This window comes from Pelecanus crispus, chromosome 11 (genome assembly GCF_030463565.1).
Source record: "Pelecanus crispus isolate bPelCri1 chromosome 11, bPelCri1.pri, whole genome shotgun sequence".
NCBI lineage: Eukaryota > Metazoa > Chordata > Aves > Pelecaniformes > Pelecanidae > Pelecanus > Pelecanus crispus.
In genome coordinates, this window is record NC_134653.1 from 29,984,083 (window position 1) to 30,000,084 (window position 16,002).

At 49.1% G+C, this 16,002-nt stretch overlaps 1 protein-coding gene across 1 annotated transcript; it reads left to right on the plus strand.

Annotated features, from left to right (window-relative positions):
- Nucleotides 1-47: 47 nt before the first annotated feature.
- On the plus strand, nucleotides 48-15,440 carry HPS4 (HPS4 biogenesis of lysosomal organelles complex 3 subunit 2). Its single transcript, XM_075718470.1, has 13 exons — nucleotides 48-88; nucleotides 1,417-1,507; nucleotides 2,058-2,201; nucleotides 3,229-3,336; nucleotides 3,731-3,847; nucleotides 3,976-4,070; nucleotides 5,722-5,794; nucleotides 6,503-6,536; nucleotides 7,178-7,274; nucleotides 7,763-8,684; nucleotides 11,819-11,951; nucleotides 12,863-12,971; nucleotides 14,540-15,440. Exons 1-13 carry the CDS (start codon nucleotides 48-50, stop codon nucleotides 14,709-14,711), a joined length of 2,136 nt encoding a protein of 711 aa, XP_075574585.1. The 3' UTR covers nucleotides 14,712-15,440.
- The last annotated feature ends 562 nt before the right edge of the window (nucleotides 15,441-16,002 follow it).

A 16,002-nucleotide genomic window follows, 5' to 3' on the forward strand; every position in this document is an offset into this window, starting at 1 on the left:
CCCTTCCCTCGGCTCGTCCCGCCGCGGCCGCCGGCAGCCCGACGCCGATGGCCCGCCCCGCCGCGCCGGAGCCCGGCTCGGCGCCATGGTGAGCCCCTTCCCCCGGGCCTCCCGCCGCGGCCGCGGGGCCCTCCCGGTCCGTGCCCCCGCCGCCGGCTCGTCGGTGCGGAGGCGACGCCGGCGCTGCCTCGGCCCACGCCCGTGCGGGGCTGCGGGCGCTCACGCGTGGCGGGTGCCCGGCCGGGCGGCCGCGCTGCTGCCCCGGGAAGGCGCGGTCGTGCCTTGCCCGGCGGGGAAACGCTTCACCGTCCCCGCTTGCAGGTGGAGCGCCGAGGCCGGGAGCGCTTCCCTGGGGTCTGGCAAAGCCGGGAGCAGGGCCCAGATCTCCTGGAAGCCAGCGCAGGGTCTCAGCCGCTTCGTCTCTCTCCGGGGAATCCTTCCAGGAACGCGGAGAGACGGTCTGAGCCTGGATTCAGCCTTTTTTTCTTGGCCAGATAGCTTAGAATCATAGAATCATTTAGGTTGGAAAAGACCTTTAAGATTATCAAGTCCAGCCATTAGAATAGAGACATATCTATCTCTATACAGTTAGGGCTTAAAGCAAGTAGAAATATTTTCTTCCTTACAAGAGCTGAAGAACATAATGAAGATAATGACTAAGACTGGCAGAAATCTAGAGCAACCAGGGAAGGAAGGATGAAATTGGTGTTGGGATCACAGTCTGAATGATTTCACAGATGATGTTTTCCGTACCGTGAAAGATTTAGTCATTTGCTTGCTCTGCTGTAGTATCTTAGCTCATTCAAGGAAACACTTGTGTTCTTCAGTTTCACCTTGAGTTGCCTTTTGCTTTTGTTCCAGACTTCATCTGTTTCTGCTGGAAAGCTCTCACGTACAAAGCTTGTAACTAGCTACTTACTAGTAGGAGTGGAGAAAAAGTGTTATTAAATACGTACATCCTTGAAATTACGAGCAGAGTAATACTACGATGTAGGCTCTCTTCTGAAGGAAGCCTCCATCTTGCGCTCCTTGGGGCCTGTCATGTGCAGTCAGCAATTAAATTAAAAGCAGCAGGTTGTGGGAACTGTTTGGACTGCACATGGTTAATGCTTAATGATAAATATTCCATGTGCTCAGGATAGGAGAATATCTCACAAGTTCCTATCTCCTTCCTCATGTCCTAGCTGCAGAGTTATAGAATCTATCTTAAACCCACAAAAGTGGTCAAGTGTAATAGCCTGGGACTCTTTTTAGTGCCGCTTTCATGTCTAAACTCGGTGTGATTGTGTAAGAACCGTGTCTCTCTTCATTTGTAATGCCCTTTTTGTTGCTCTACGTGAAATAATAGAAGGGGGAGGGAGAAGCGTAACAGTTTTCAAACATACAGTCATTTCTGTCAATGCTTTGCTTTTTTAGGTGGAATTACTTTTTCCTTTATGATGGTTCAAAGGTTAAGGAAGAAGGAGATCCTACAAGTGCCGGGATTTGTTATTTTTATCCTTCTCAGGTAATGTCTGCTTTTATTTCAGTGCCTGTAAAAGAGTGCCTGTGTTGTGAGTCAGTGTTGATAATTCTGGTTCTGGAATGGTCGGGCTTCCAGGTGGAGCTTTGGATTAATTCTTATTTAGTATTCACTAAAGTTTTAAGAAAACTCGTGCAACTAGAACCAGCTGGGGTGGTGCTCCACAAGGCTCAGTGCATGGAAGTCCTCAGGCTTCTGAGGCTGGGCGCGGTGGTGTTGCGCTCTGCTCCCTCACTGTGGATTCTGATCAGTGGAGTCCTTCAGCAGAGCCCAGGTCTGTTCTGGTGATGTGAATAAATACACACGAGGGATGAAAGTGCCCCTAAATAAGCTCTAGGCCCTTGTGCTGCCTGAAAAAAAGCAGTCCAATTATTTTTTCCCCAGAAATTTGCCTGTGCTACTGCATTTGATTTGTAATTGAATTGAACTTACAATTCATTTTTATTATACCCGAATACAGTAGTGATTTTTTTTTTCAAGTCCTTTTAAAAGAAAAAAAAAAAAGTAAGTCTTTCTTCCCTGTCTTCCTTGACAGACTCTTCCCGACCAGCAGGAACTGCTGTGCGGGCAGATTGCCGGAGTGGTGCACTGCTTGACTGAAATTTCTGGAGTTCCTCCAAGTCTCATTCGCCTGAGGAAGCTCAAGTTTGCAGTTGTAGTGGATGGAGGCTATCTGTGGGTGAGTTCAAGAGATCTGGAGGCAGTCACAGAGCTAAAACTGTGAAAGAGTCTGAACTACTTTATCAAACAAAGAGGGCTTTTTGAGTTTTTTTTTCATGGCATGGGCTGCACACAGATAGACCTGGGGAGAGCTAGGGTGGGAACTTGCAATGCACAACTTTTCATTGTAAGGTAACTTAAATTTTGTTTACCACAGCCTACAAGCGTGTGTCATGGCAGTCACTCCATCTGTTCTGTAAAAAGCTGCACGTACCTCATTTGTGTGTCCACGCCCAACGTGTTTTCTTAAGATGTGCCTGGCAATTTCTGTAAAGCATTGAGCTCTGCATCATTACGTGTATCTGTGAGGTACTGGCAATGACTAGAAACAGGATTCTCTGTGCTGTAGTTTACAATAAGGACTCAGTCTCCCTATTTGGTAGTCCGACTGTTCTTTCCTTCTAAGCCTCACTATTCCCCGCTGCAGAGCTTTGTCAATGTCAACAGACATTTGGTGTATAAAAAACAGTGTGCAGCAGAGTCGTGACAAAAATGCCCTAAACCATCCCCTGGAAATTGGGCTAAGACCAGTCAGCCCTGCTTAATTGGCAGTGCTGCTCAGACTCACTGAGCTCTCTCTGAGGCAGAAGGCCTCATGCATCTGTTTCTCTCGGCAACTCAAAAACTAAATGAAGCATCTTCATTGCTGTAAATAACGAGTTAATTGGAGTATTTTTAAGTACTTAAGTTCAGGAAAACATTCTTAGCTATTAGAGCCCCAAACTAGGTCATCTAACATGGGAAGGGAGTGTGTCTAAAATGCTGGATTTCTGATATCATTTATTTATCCTGTTTGTGCCAGGGCTCTTCTGTGGGTATTTCTGAATTTCCTTTTCATCTGACTTGTGAATCCGGGGGTTGTTTGCCTGCCACAGACCTGCTTGCATGCCTTTGATACTCATTTGAAAGCGATAAGAGTTGTTCTCACCTGCTGTGCCTGGGTTTTGTCAGTAAACATTCTTCATTCGTGGCTTTCTGTATTAAAGGTTTTGGGCTGTGCTGTTGAGCTCCCTGATGTCAGCTGTAGACGGTTTCTGGAGCAGCTGATCAGCCTTTTCACCTTCTACAATGGACCTGTGCACCATGCATACATGGTAATTAAAGATCAGCAGCTGTGATGTTTCTGCCTAGGAAGAGATCTTAAACCCTTCCCATATTGGCCGAGCTCTGCCCAGGCACGCACGTGCTGGCATGTTCCCTTACACTGTCTTCCTACTTGCAAGGGTCAGAGCAAGCTCACATATCAAAGAAATCGTGACCTGGGAAAGTGTACGGGCCCATCCTCCTTATTGCACTGAGGTAGTGTGGGTGTCTACTAGAATTTTCGTAGATGTTCAGTCTAAAGCAGTTTCCTCTCGATACCATCTTCGTCCTTATCCTCACAAGATTTGTCACTTATAGGTACTGCCCCAGATTGATTGCATCTAACCATCCTGAATGCATTAAGGCCTGTGCAGTGACAGCCGTGTGGATTTTTGTTGTCCACAGGCATTTTCTCAGGAGGAACTGAGCAGGCAGTGGGACAGATATATTGAACATATCCAAAAAACCACCAGTGACCTCCACAAGATTTTCAATTCTCTCTGGAATCTGGACAAAACCCAGGTAAAAGCCTGTCTTCTGCAGTGTTTGTCTCTAGAGCTGCCATAGTGCCAATGCTTTTGTGTTTATTTGCTGCTTTGAGCATTTCCCAGGATTCTCTGGCTTAACTTCTTGTGGTTCTCCTTGTCTAGGTGGACCCCCTGCTTTTATTGAAAGCAGCTCTCATCCTGCAAACTTGCCAGCGGTCTCCCTATGTCTTGGCAGGCTGCATTCTCTACAAAGGCTTGTAAGTAACCAGGCATTACCCAAAAGGGTTAACCTGTGCATTCAGTCTGCCCCTTCTCAGGGCTGTGATCCCGGAGTGCATCCAGGAAGCAGAGCAAGGGCACTAGCTGTACACACAGGGCTGCTGTTTGTTAATGACAGGAACATTAATGCTTCAGGCAAGGTAATCCTCGTCTGCTGGTGTATTTCGAAGAGGATAAATGGTTATTTGTGTTTATCAGTAGGAGAAATGGAAGCAATTCAAGGTTTAGGTTTTAGTAGTGATCTGCTGTCTTTGATATTCAGCAGGATGTGAAGACTGAACTTCTTGGGCTTTTTCAGTGGAAGTCATCAAGAAAAAGAAAGATGTGTAAATATTATTCTTTCCCCTTAGTGTACCCTTTGCAGTCTTGCAAATGCAGTGCACGTATGTGCCTTTTTGTGTGTATTTTTGACTGACTTGTTGGCCAGGACCACTGTCTATACTGGTAGAAAGTGCGCAGAAGAATGAGCCAGGATTTCCCACAAGAAATGCTGGTGTCTTTCAACTGATCATAGCTGAAGATGCTGCAGATGTGGCACTGAACAACATGAAGCCTCAAAGGTGGCCTTGAAAGACAGGAGGCAGGGGATTCTGAGAATTTCTTGGCAATAACATTCAAGCATCTTTTTCTTTTGGTATAGACTGTTCCTGTAGCACCTTTTACGAGCGCTGGAAATATGCCACAATGTGTGCATCTTTCCAGGTCTGACAGAGGCAGGCCAGGCATTTTTAAGGGAATGATCTCATATGTGCAAGGAGGACACTGAGCATGAGTCACTGCAGCACCTTAAAGCTGGCAGCATGTTGCAGTGGAAGTGGACGTCTGACTTGAGAATGGAGTCTTGTCCTGCGTCTGCCCATCACCAGTGTGTGTGTGTCTCATTGTATCACAGGTCTGTCTGGTAGAGACTTTTTTTCACCAAACGTCATCACTGTTTTCTGAACTCTGAATCTTACTATGACACTGCAAAGGGCTTTGTACTTGAATTAAACTTCTCCTTCTTTAGAGTCTTTTGGAGACTCTCCAGAATGTGGATCTCAAAAAGCTGTAAACGGAAAGACTGAGAATACCTTTGGAAGCCCTGTCCAAGGGGGGCTGTGCTGCAGTACTTTGAGTGCTAGTCTTTCCAAATCTTCTCCACTGCCCACAGCTCTTCATGGGGTGGCAGGAAGCCTGGATGAGTCAGTCTGTCTTAGGTCTTGACTCAGCAAAACCAGATTTGTTGGTCCACAGTAAATGCCAGCAGGTGGTTTTCCTGAGTTTAGAGTGGAACTGACCCAAAGAAAAGAAGGAAACAAAGAGTCCTGATGGTCACCCAGCTTGTGTTCCTCTTGTCTGGCAATGTGTTAGCTCCAGCCCATGTCTGGGGCTGGCCCTTCAACCCTTGCAGAGTGTCTGGCAGGACTGGGAGAGGCGCGTGCAGTAGAACCTTAGAGACTCCCCCTGACATCACCCAGCTGTGAAATGGGGCCCTGCAGCACCGTCAGCTTTGCTCAGAGTACAAGTGAAAGTCTGTTGTGAGCATTACTGCTGGCTCTGCCCGTCCTGATGTGCTGAGTGATGGGAGTCTATGGCTGAGCTTCAGGAAATGACACACTGCTCATGGATGACTTTGTTTTGTCCTTTTAGGATTGTGAGCACCCAGCTGCCACCTCCTCTCACTGCCAAAGTTCTCCTCCAAGGCAATGAGTCTCCAGGCCAGGTATGCTGCTAAACATGTTCCCTGCATGCAGATACCCACTTGTAAGGATGCATTGTGGGAGCTCTTGTCACATAGATCTTATGTGTGCCGTTACTGGGAAGGACAAATATTAGTGCTGATGCTAAAAGCTTTTATTAGTTATGATTGAGTAAGGTTTCAAGACTTTTGCACTAGGAATTTGCTTTTTTGTTTGGTCTTTAAGTTACTGAATTCATGAATTCTCATCTATATGATGTTTTGATTAGCTTTTTACCCAAGTTTAGGTATTTAGTGCTAAATATACACACAATAAATGCCTGAAAGTGACAAATAGATGAATTTTCATTTGCATTAAAACTTGCAAAAGTAATTATTTCTGTGCTTCAAGATCTTCTACAAAAAAACCATGGAGATCCAGATATGAAGAAGGATTCTGCTCTTACTCTGGTTGAGTGAACCAAGTTTTTGTGCCCTCAGCAGGCAGTAACGGCAAATTGTGGTATTTGTCCTTGCTTTCAGGTGTACTTTGGTTCTTGGGAAGTCTCCTTGACTTTGAGGGCTACCTAAGGAACAAATCACTGCCCAGCATGGTAAACCAGTCCCAGAATTTGCTGAAGGGGATGGTCTGGGGTCTGCTGTAGTCACAGGGAGGCTGGAAGAGATGTCCTGGTGGCACTGATGGCAAGTGTTGAGTCATGCCACAGAGCTGATTCTTGGCTTTTCTTTCAGAGTGAGCCTGGAGGTGAGGAGCAGCGGGAGCCTGGTGAGCATCCAGCTGCAGAGTACTGGTTGCCAAGTGCACAGCAGCAGCATATGGGCAGCCCTCTGGGGCTGCATTCTCTGCAGTGAGAGCATGAGCTGGTTCTCTGGGATTCACATCAAAGCTCTTGCTGGATGCAGGGGTATATCCCTGAGGGTGTTGCTGCCACTAGTCAGCATGTGCCAGTGGGTGTTGTGTAATCAGAACTAGTTCCTTCCTTTGGCTAAGCAAAGGAGTTTGCTCTTTTGGGTTTAATTGTCAGTTCTGCAGATTCCCAACATGCCTGCTTTAATTCCAGTTATCCATGTGCTTACTTGGCCACTGACGGAGCCCTGAAAACAGATGGCTGATGCTTTCAGTCCAAACCTTCAGTCATCGTTTTTGAGCTTCAGTTTATAGACACTCTGCCAGGATGGTTAGAAAAAAAAACGCTAAGGGAAAATTTAACTGTGTCAGGCATTAAGTGTATGAGGAGGATGGGAAATTGCTGCTTAGTCAGATATAGTCAGTTTGTGGTGACCCAGGATACGGGATGACAGCATGCCTTCTCCTCCTGCAGAAGCCTTTGGGCTGATGGAGTCTGGCTTCTGTTCTTTATGCTGGGACATGTTAATTTAATCCTTAAACCTCCATTGCTCTTGCAGATTCTCCATTGCCACAGGGTGTCTGTATCATCCCAGTATTCCTAACAGAAGATGAAGTCTCAGTGCTCCGAGAATTTCCAGTGGAGTGGATGACTAGGTAGGAAATCAATCTGATGCATAGAGAGGCTTTTGCAGGGAGGGAGCTAACATGTGGCACTGTGTCCTCGCTAGCCATTGTTACAGTTTTCTCTGATACTAACTCAAACTCTGTCATCTGGCTGTTAAAGCTGCCCAAGGTCTTTCAGGCTGGACAGAATTTGTGGTGTCCGTATCTCTGTTGTGAAGCAGCCTAAAGCAGAACTGTTTCCCAAGACCAACCGCGATGTTCGGTTGTTTCTCAGCTCACAGTGATGCCTTTGTGCTTTGTAAGTAAGGGAGTGACATTCCCAGGAGCCTGCAGTGTAAGAGGCCCTTGCTTTTCACCTGTGTTAGACCTTAGCCCATCCTTTTCAGAGGTAGATGCTCTTTGTAGCAGAGAATAGATCAGCTATTGAACACTGCCAGGAGGTGGTAGTGTTACTAGGTATGTAATAACTCCAAACAGATCCTACTCAGTAGTTTAATCAACTTGTCATCTCCCGCTAGGTCATCCATGTCCCCAGCAAGCCCTAGAGGAGAGAAGGATGCTCTCTGCTCCCAGGCAGTTTCAGAATCAACAGGAGTTCATGAAAACCAAGACCTGAATAATATCTCTGTGCAGGAGTCCCCTGAGCGAGCTTCAAGCACAGCTGCACCAGAAGATGCTGTGCAATCAGGCGGCCTTGCAAACGCAGGTCCTTTGAAGGGCTTCCCCAAAATGGAAGCCAGTACAAAGAATTCTCCAACTGCAAAACTGAGCAGCCTAGACGGCAAAAGTTCAGAGCTCAGTAGAAAAGCATCCTTCCCATTAGAGAGAGACCTGCCAAGCCCTTCCACGCTCTATACTGCTGAATGTGCTCAAAAGACAGGTCCCTATCTGGAAGGCTTTTTCTTTCCAAACCCTTATGCCCAGGAGCAGGAGAGTCAGAGCATGGTGAAATCCCTTGTGGACTCTTATGTTGAGCACCACAGTTTCCAGAGTTCTCCTGCAACCAGTGTCAGTCCAGCTATTTGCTCTCCTGCCCAGGAGTCAAGCAGAAGGAAATCAAGTGAAGAAGACAAGCAAGGAACTATGAGCCAAAATAGTGTCTCTGGAGGAAGCAGCGGTACAGCTGGTGTCAGTGTGTGGCGTTTGGATTGCCCAGCCACTGCTGTACAATCAGAGCTCCAAAGCAGGAGTCAGCTGCCAGCTGTAGAGGGTCAGGAGAGTCTGCCTGGTGACCCAGCAGAGAAAACCCACTGTCCCAGGAGCGGGGAGAGTGGCTGGCCGCCCCAGGTGGGCAGTCTGGGAGCCCAGGCTGGTGTGGAGTCAGGCAAACAGCAGAAACTGGTTAAAATGAGCTTGTACATTCACTCTGTTAAGGGGCTTGTGCTCTCCCTGCTGGCTGAAGATCATCTCCGAGAGGATCAGAGCTCCATTGAAGATGTGGTAAGTGGGAAAGCTCCTCCACACCTGCAGATACGCTCACTGCTGCTCGTCTGGTGGTGGGGACAGGGGTTACAACTGAAGAGCGAGCATTGGATCGCGCTTCCCATCTCTTTCCTCACCTGCTCTGTGTTGTGCAAGACAAAGCCATTTGGCTTAGGGTTCGTCACCATAACCAAAGCTACGTGGGAGGTTGTTCACGAATGTCAGGCAGCGAGCCTGAGAGGTGAGAGTGTTGTCTCACAGGCGACTCCTGTTGCCTGTTGTTGTCTGACAGTGCCAGCGCCGGAGCAGAACGTGTAGGTGTGACAGTCAGACAGCCCCGCGGGCTGCCAAAGGCCTGTGCTGGATTTGGGATTTGTTGGGGAAACCCCGTCAGTTTGTAGTACTTTTTGGAAAGCAAGGTTTGTTCTCTGTTTAACCTCCACTTTGCACGTCACAGCTTCTCACTCTGGAAGCACCGGGGAGATGTGTCTGGCAGCGAGTCCCCGAAACGTTTCCTTTCTACGTGAAAGTCTGGCTGTCTGCATCCCCAGCCTGCTTCTCCCTGGTGCTGCTCTCCAGGGACTGGAGCAGAGGGTGCTACTCAGGCACTGCAAATAGGTGCTGTACCAGAGGAATCCCAATTTACCCTGCTGCAGGATTTTCTTCGGTGTGCAGGCTTCCCTGCCAAGTGTTGCAGTGCAGCTAATGGGGCTGCGGGGGAAGGACATGCTGGCCGCCGGCATTTCCCGGTGAAGCATTAGTCTGCAGAGCTGCTGCCTGGCCTCTGCTTCCCTACCAGGGAGCTGAGTCAAAGCTGCAGAGGCCTGTTTGATATGCCAGTTGCCATAGGAACAACCTAATTTCTTTAACTGTCAGACTGGAAGGTGGAAGGAAGCTCAGACTAATGCTCGCTCCCAGCATTAGCAGACCCTCAAGGTTAGTCCTTTTACTTCTGAGCTCTGGGACTCGGAGGCTGTGGCTGTGGCCCCCCCATAAGCAGGGGGATGCCACTTCCGCACAGCATGTGAGGATTGGCCTGCCCAGGAAGGGGTTGCTGCAAAATCAGCAGAGGCCAGGAGGTGCAGCCTTGGCCTTTTGCACCAGGCATGTTGCTCTGTCCCCTTTCTGCTTGTTTCAAACAGGCAGCTGCACAACGGCTCCCGCTCTACCGTGTTTTCTCCGGTTGCGGGGAGAGAGGGTGATGCAGGCAGGTAGGAACTGATGCTCTCTAGAGCTGAAGGTCGTCCTCATTGCACCCTCAGCTTCTCTGGGTTTCCTCCGGTTGCAGCTCTGGTCTGGCCAGCTGGCAGCACAGCTCTGCTCTGCTCGGAGGTGGTGCGGTGCCCGGCAGCCCGTGTGGCACCCGTGGCTGGAAACCAGCCTCTGCTCTGCTTCATGTCTGACCTGCCATGAAGAGCAGCATCTGAAGGATGTAGCTGGTGTGTGACATGCCTTGTTGTGGGGGTTAGCTCTGCTAGTGACACATTGCACATCCTCCTCCCATCACATGCCTGGGCAAGGCCAGCAGTGGGCCCAGCCTGGCTCAATTTGTCATTCAGTTCATTAAGTCTCAAGATCAGCTGCCTGACACCGGCACATCATGTTTCAGTCGATTTTCCTTTATGTATTGCCCCAGGGTTGACAAAGCCCTGTTCCATTCAGGTTCCTCTTTTCCCAAACATGCTGCTTCCATCTCGCATACTCTTGCTTTGGATCTCATCTTAGCAAAACTGTACTTTCACACAGCCTGGATTTTGACTGTGATTGGGTTCTTCTGACTGCGCCCGTCCTCTGGGTGCAGGTGTTTGTTATCCCTTAGGAGAGACGCACTGCATGTCGCATCATAGCAGGAGGAAGAGTATTGTTTGAGGAGGCAGAGCCAGGCTCTGCTGCTGGCGTCATGGTGGATTTGAAGCATAACCTCAGCTTGTCTGTCCCTTTGTTTATCTGTAGATTAAAAATGACCCTCAGCTCTCGGGGATGTCAAAGCTTAGTTACAATTAACATTTGTCAAATGCGTTGAGGCCCCTGAATGACACCAAAGAAGGGTAAAGTATGCTGCTTGTGCAGCTGAGAACGGCAGGCAGTACCGATCATCCCTCTGGGAGGGCAGTTTCCAGTACAGGCTTTCCCTGCAGAGCAGGAGGCTTTGGAGGCTCTCAGGCTTGCTTCCTGCCTGTCTTTAGCTCTTAACCCTTAATTTCATTGCACGGAAAAGAAAATCTGTTCCGTGACCAGGGGGGTCAAGGGTAGGCCAGGCACTGCCGTCCTGCTGAATGGAGGCTTGATCCTCTCCGTGGTGGGGGAAGCACGCAGGCAGGCTGGAGGATTATGGAGTTAATCTTCCCAGCACTGCCGGAGGGCCCCTCAGCCCTGCCTGAGCCCTGCCTGCTACCTGGGAGCCTCAGCAGCTGAAAATCTAGTTGGGAAAGCAGTTTGGCTTTCATGTTAGTACATTGTTGTGCAAATCCATTGCTCCGTGCTGGGCCTGTCATTACCCCACAGGTGAGGTGGTTTCCTTGGCTTTTCTTTCTTTTTTTTTCTTTTTTTTTTTTTTTTTTTCCGTTTTTCCTTCTGGTGATAGCCCAGTGTCTGCAGTCTGCAGCTGGCCAGAAGCTCAGCACGGAGGCTGGGTGCCCATTAGAAGATTTACTCATGTGTTGAGAGGGTACTGTGGGAAACACTGCAAGCAATTAAATCCAGCCCAAGCGTGTAGAGCAGCATCCTGTGTTGTACTGTCTGTCTGGTGTAATAAGGGCTGGTAAGCAAAGGAATATTCCTTGCTGCGGCTGAAAGTTGTGGCCAGGGTGTGAAAATGAGCCCTGGAAAGTAATGTTTGATGGTAAATTAATGGGGTCTTGCATTTTCCTGTAATTAATAGCATCAGGTGGTTTAATGGCTTATTTTCAGGTTGGAGCGCTCTTTTCTGAGTCAGCCGTCTCACTGACTTGTAAGCTGTGAGACTTGTCTGCTTTCCTCTGTGCCCAAATTTCCCAGCCGTTCTTGGGTGGGAGCCTGGGCAGCAGAGCATGGAGGGGTCCAGTCCCTTTATCATTGACCTCGGTCACCCAAGCTCCCTCCAGTACCTCCTTCGAAGTCTAGGCAAAGCTGGGCATCTACTCTAACATTTGCCTTTTTTCCCCCATCTGCAGTACCACAGCAGTCTGGCTTCTCTAAATGGCCTCGAGGTTCATCTGAGGGAGACTCTGCCCAAAGACTCCTCTTCCTCAGCCAAGACAACCTACAGCTTCACTCACTATGATTGCATTCAGAACGTACTCATGGGTAAGCCTTTGTCTCCTGGAACAGCAGCTGCTTTGGAGGAGGGAATAAGGAGGAGAACAGGGTTTATGGTTTATTTTGCTCATGCCTCAGACAACTTCTCAGAAACATTGCTTGCTATAACTCTTACCAAATAGCCTGGATATAAGGCCCTATTGAGGAAGCTTTGTCTTTTCTGAGTTTATAATCTGCTGAAGGCTTGTTAATCACTTTGTTTGGATGAGAGCCAGAGGCCACTGGGAGATGGAGCAGCTGCCACTGGCACTTCGCTCAGAAAGATGTTGCTTGGGGTTCTGCTAAGGGCTGGGTCTGAGGACAGGACTCGACATCCTCTTCAAACCTGACCTCCCTCCCCCGACTTCATTCATCCCCGGTATGATCCCTTTTGTCCTGCTGTACAACAGCATGTATGTCAGTCGTTTTTGGCTACGAGAAGCGGGAACTGGGAGCAGGTAGTAGCCAGCAGTTCGGAGGCTGCTGTCCTGGGTTTATGGGTAGACCACCAACATGCAGAAAGCCCCATGCACATATTGCTCCAGTTCATTCTAATGTTTCCCTTTTCCTGGTAGCCTCACAGGCAGTGCCCCACCTCTCTCCAGCTTAGAAGAAGTGCTTTAGGGAAAGAGAAACCCCAGTGATTCTGGGTAACCCACGTCTCAGGCCTTTTTGTCACCCCTCTGATGTGTGGGGTGGAAAGGTACATTGGGATTTTTGTTTGTGCATGGCTGAGCACGGTGCAAGCCGCTGACTAATTTCATTGAGGTCATGCTGGGGCTTAGGGTGTCACCCAGTCTCTGTTCTGTAGATAGCCAGGGTCTGTGGGAGAGGTCCACAGCCTTTTCCTGCTCAGTAAATGGGGCACGCTCCTCTACAGAGTGGGCTTGTAACACACACCCCTTACTTCTGTTCTGCAGCCAACCTGCCCCACACACCTGGCCCTCTGGATCGGCACTTCCTGCGAGCTGCTACGCTGATCCACTCCGACTTCAACCAGCTTCCATCTGCTTCAGAAATGATAATTAGGTAAGGTGTGCTTACAAATCCCTCCTTTTCCAGGCACAGGAGTGCTGTGTGGCACACAGAATAGGCAGAAGGGGGGAACCCTTTTTCTAAGGCTGGCTGAGGTTTGGCCCACGTTGTAATCACATCGGTGTCTCCCGCCAAGGGTCAGTCAGGTTGCTGTATTCCCTGAAGTTTGCTCTTTAGATGTGGGCTACTTAATATGCTGCCTGCAGTGTGATCTGGGTGTTGAGAGGCTAGGATGGCACCCAGGCGAGTGACTGAAGGCACAGCTGAGTTGTGCAGCGGGTTTGGATTAAGATATAATGCTAGAATATTGCCGGTTCCTGGCACCATAAGGTTCTAAGATGCAGTTTTAAATATAGCTGTTCCTAATAAATTTGTGTCTCGGCTGGGAGCCAAAGGCACCCGGAATTGGCAACCTAGATTTTGTTTTCTTGCACGGCTTGTTGGGTTGGAAACACACTGTAATGTGCGTGGCAAACTCAATTGTAATGCGCCAGGCAAGATGGTCTTATCACAGTCAGAGCCCTTCCACACAGCTGTGGCTAAAGCTGATCTTGTGCTACAGCACTCCCCCCGTTCCTGTAGCTGATCTCGGGGAGGATGGTTATGTTGTGAGTGTGCAGAGATTCTGCTTGCCTGGCTGTGCTTGTTTGTCCAAAACATGATGAAATAAAGATGCTTTTGGGAATTACACTGTTTCACTTCTCTGACACAGCTTGCCAAGGGAATGTGAATCATACACTTCAGTGCTGGAGAACTCCTTGTTTAGCATTAGTGTGACTGGCTCCTTAAATCCTATACCGGCTAAGCTGGCGTATTCTGTGTTGCCCCAAAAAAAGCAACTCCATGTGTGAATCAGACTGAGTAACAACATGACTAAAACTGCTTTCTTTTATGGAGAGTTGTCACAGAAGGGTGTCAGCAAACATATCAGTTGTTGCTTTCCTCCGTCAAGGAGGAATGCAGAGTCCTTTGCTCCCTGCCAGCCCTCTTGCAGGTAAATACTGAGTGGTGGTTTTTAATCAACAATTTGAGCTTTCATGGTTACAGTTTCTGACTGTTGTCTGAGCTTCATCACATGTGTGACTGAACAACCTTGTATGGTTCCTGCTGCAAGGGTGCTGTGCTAGGATTTGCTTATGGACAGCAGCAGTGAGATAGGTTCCTCCAGGAAAGAAGGGGTGTTAGGCATGAGGAGTATTTAACTACCAGCTCTTGACTGGACTGGTCTGCCAGCAAGGGAAATACTTGGAGCATGGCTACATGCATGGGCGTTAATGCTGCCGAGTAGGTCCCAGAGAATGTGACATATGATGCTTTCTCTTTTAGGATGCCAGGACCCTTGCAAAGGAGGGTCTGGTTCCCTGTGGCCTTCTGGTAATACACTGCAGGGTTTTGGTGCCCTTTTTAGCTGTGTGTTCCTTTGCTCTGCTGAGACCTAAAAGTCCCTCTCAATAGCTTGGAGTCCAGTGCCACAAGCATCCCAATGCCCAGCCTGGTGAGTTGAAGGGGATCTTGCACAAAGCTGTAAATCCTGACCACCTCCTTCTCTCCTGCCCTGCTAGGAATGCCTCCACAGCCGTGTACGCCTGCCGGAATCCCGTCCAGGAGACCTACTTCCAGCAGCTGGGTGCTCCACTCCGCAACTCGGGTGTTCCCAACCCTCACGACAGTGCATTCAGCTTGCCGAGCAAGGCCAAGCAAAAGCTGCTGAAGCATGGAGTGAACCTGCTTTGAACTGATGCACTGAAGCAACATGTCTCAGCCAGTGCTGAAAGTTAGTTCATCTCCAATAAGTAAAATCTCAAAGCCATTTATTCTGTAGGAGGCACAAGGCTCTGTGCTACATCTGTGCGGTCTGCAGCCTGCCTTGCCCCGAGGAAGGGGCACTCACTGCCCTGTTCCTGCAGCACGTTTTGTGCTAGTGCAGAGTATCATTGACGTTAGCACTTACCAAAGACCGCAGAGAGAAAATAGCTGTGCTGTTGTGCTTGGTTTACATTGACTCTAGGACTATTCATGGTGCTCTGCTGCCACAGGCAGAGGCTCCTGGAGTGCCTTGACCTAAAGTAAAACCTCTTCTTGCTCTAAGCTACACAGACACCAGGCTACTGGGCAGTACTGGCTTTCAGAGATGTCAGTCAGACACTGCATCTGCATGGAGTTCTGTGCCTACATTTGCCCGGTCAGACTTGGGCTTTATTTATATCTCTTCCTCTATAGAAATGATCCCCTGCCATGACATAATGCCTTACCTTGATTAACAGAGCCTGCATGTTCTCAGACTGGAATAGAACAAGTGCTGCGAAACTCGTAATCCTCCTACAGGTGCCATCAGGAGGTTTTTATACTGTAGCTATACAAGTATACAAGGATCAGGGAGATCCTTGTCCCTCCATGCGTGCCTGATTGGTGATTGTGCAGCACAGCACTGCCTTCCCCGCTGCCCCCCAACGCAGCTGTAACCTGCCGGCCTCTCAAGGGGCCGTGGTGATGGTGGTGGTGGTATGAATGCACTACACCTCCTGCCTGCTCCTCGGCCTTCTGCTTCCTTCCCTCCCTCCTGTTGAAGGACCTTGTTTCACGTCCTTGCTCTTGCTGCTCAATTTGTCTACACTCTGTTGACAGAAAAGGCAAGCGGGAGCCCCTTAAGCTAATGGGACCAAAGAGGTTTTGTAGCTCCTCGGCAGCTGTTCTCTTGCTACTCAGACAGACGCCGTGTCCCCTGTGAGTGGCTGGCTGGGCGGGGATTGGCAGTGACGGCTGCTTAGACCTGAGTGATGGATACCTGTGTCTGTGCTGTATGTTTCAAAGCCTGCTGCTGTTACATACACGCACATCACTGTGAAAATAAAAGAGTCTCCAAGACTCATCCAAGCGGCCTGAGTCCCACTTACTGCTTGGTTGTTGTGTTTGTGATTCATGGTGTGAGGGTTTGGGGTTGGGTGACCCGTTACCCCGACTTAGCTCCCTGCCAAGGGCGAATTTCTGGGCTGGTGGGGTTGAACAGGCAGTGCCTGTTGCTTCG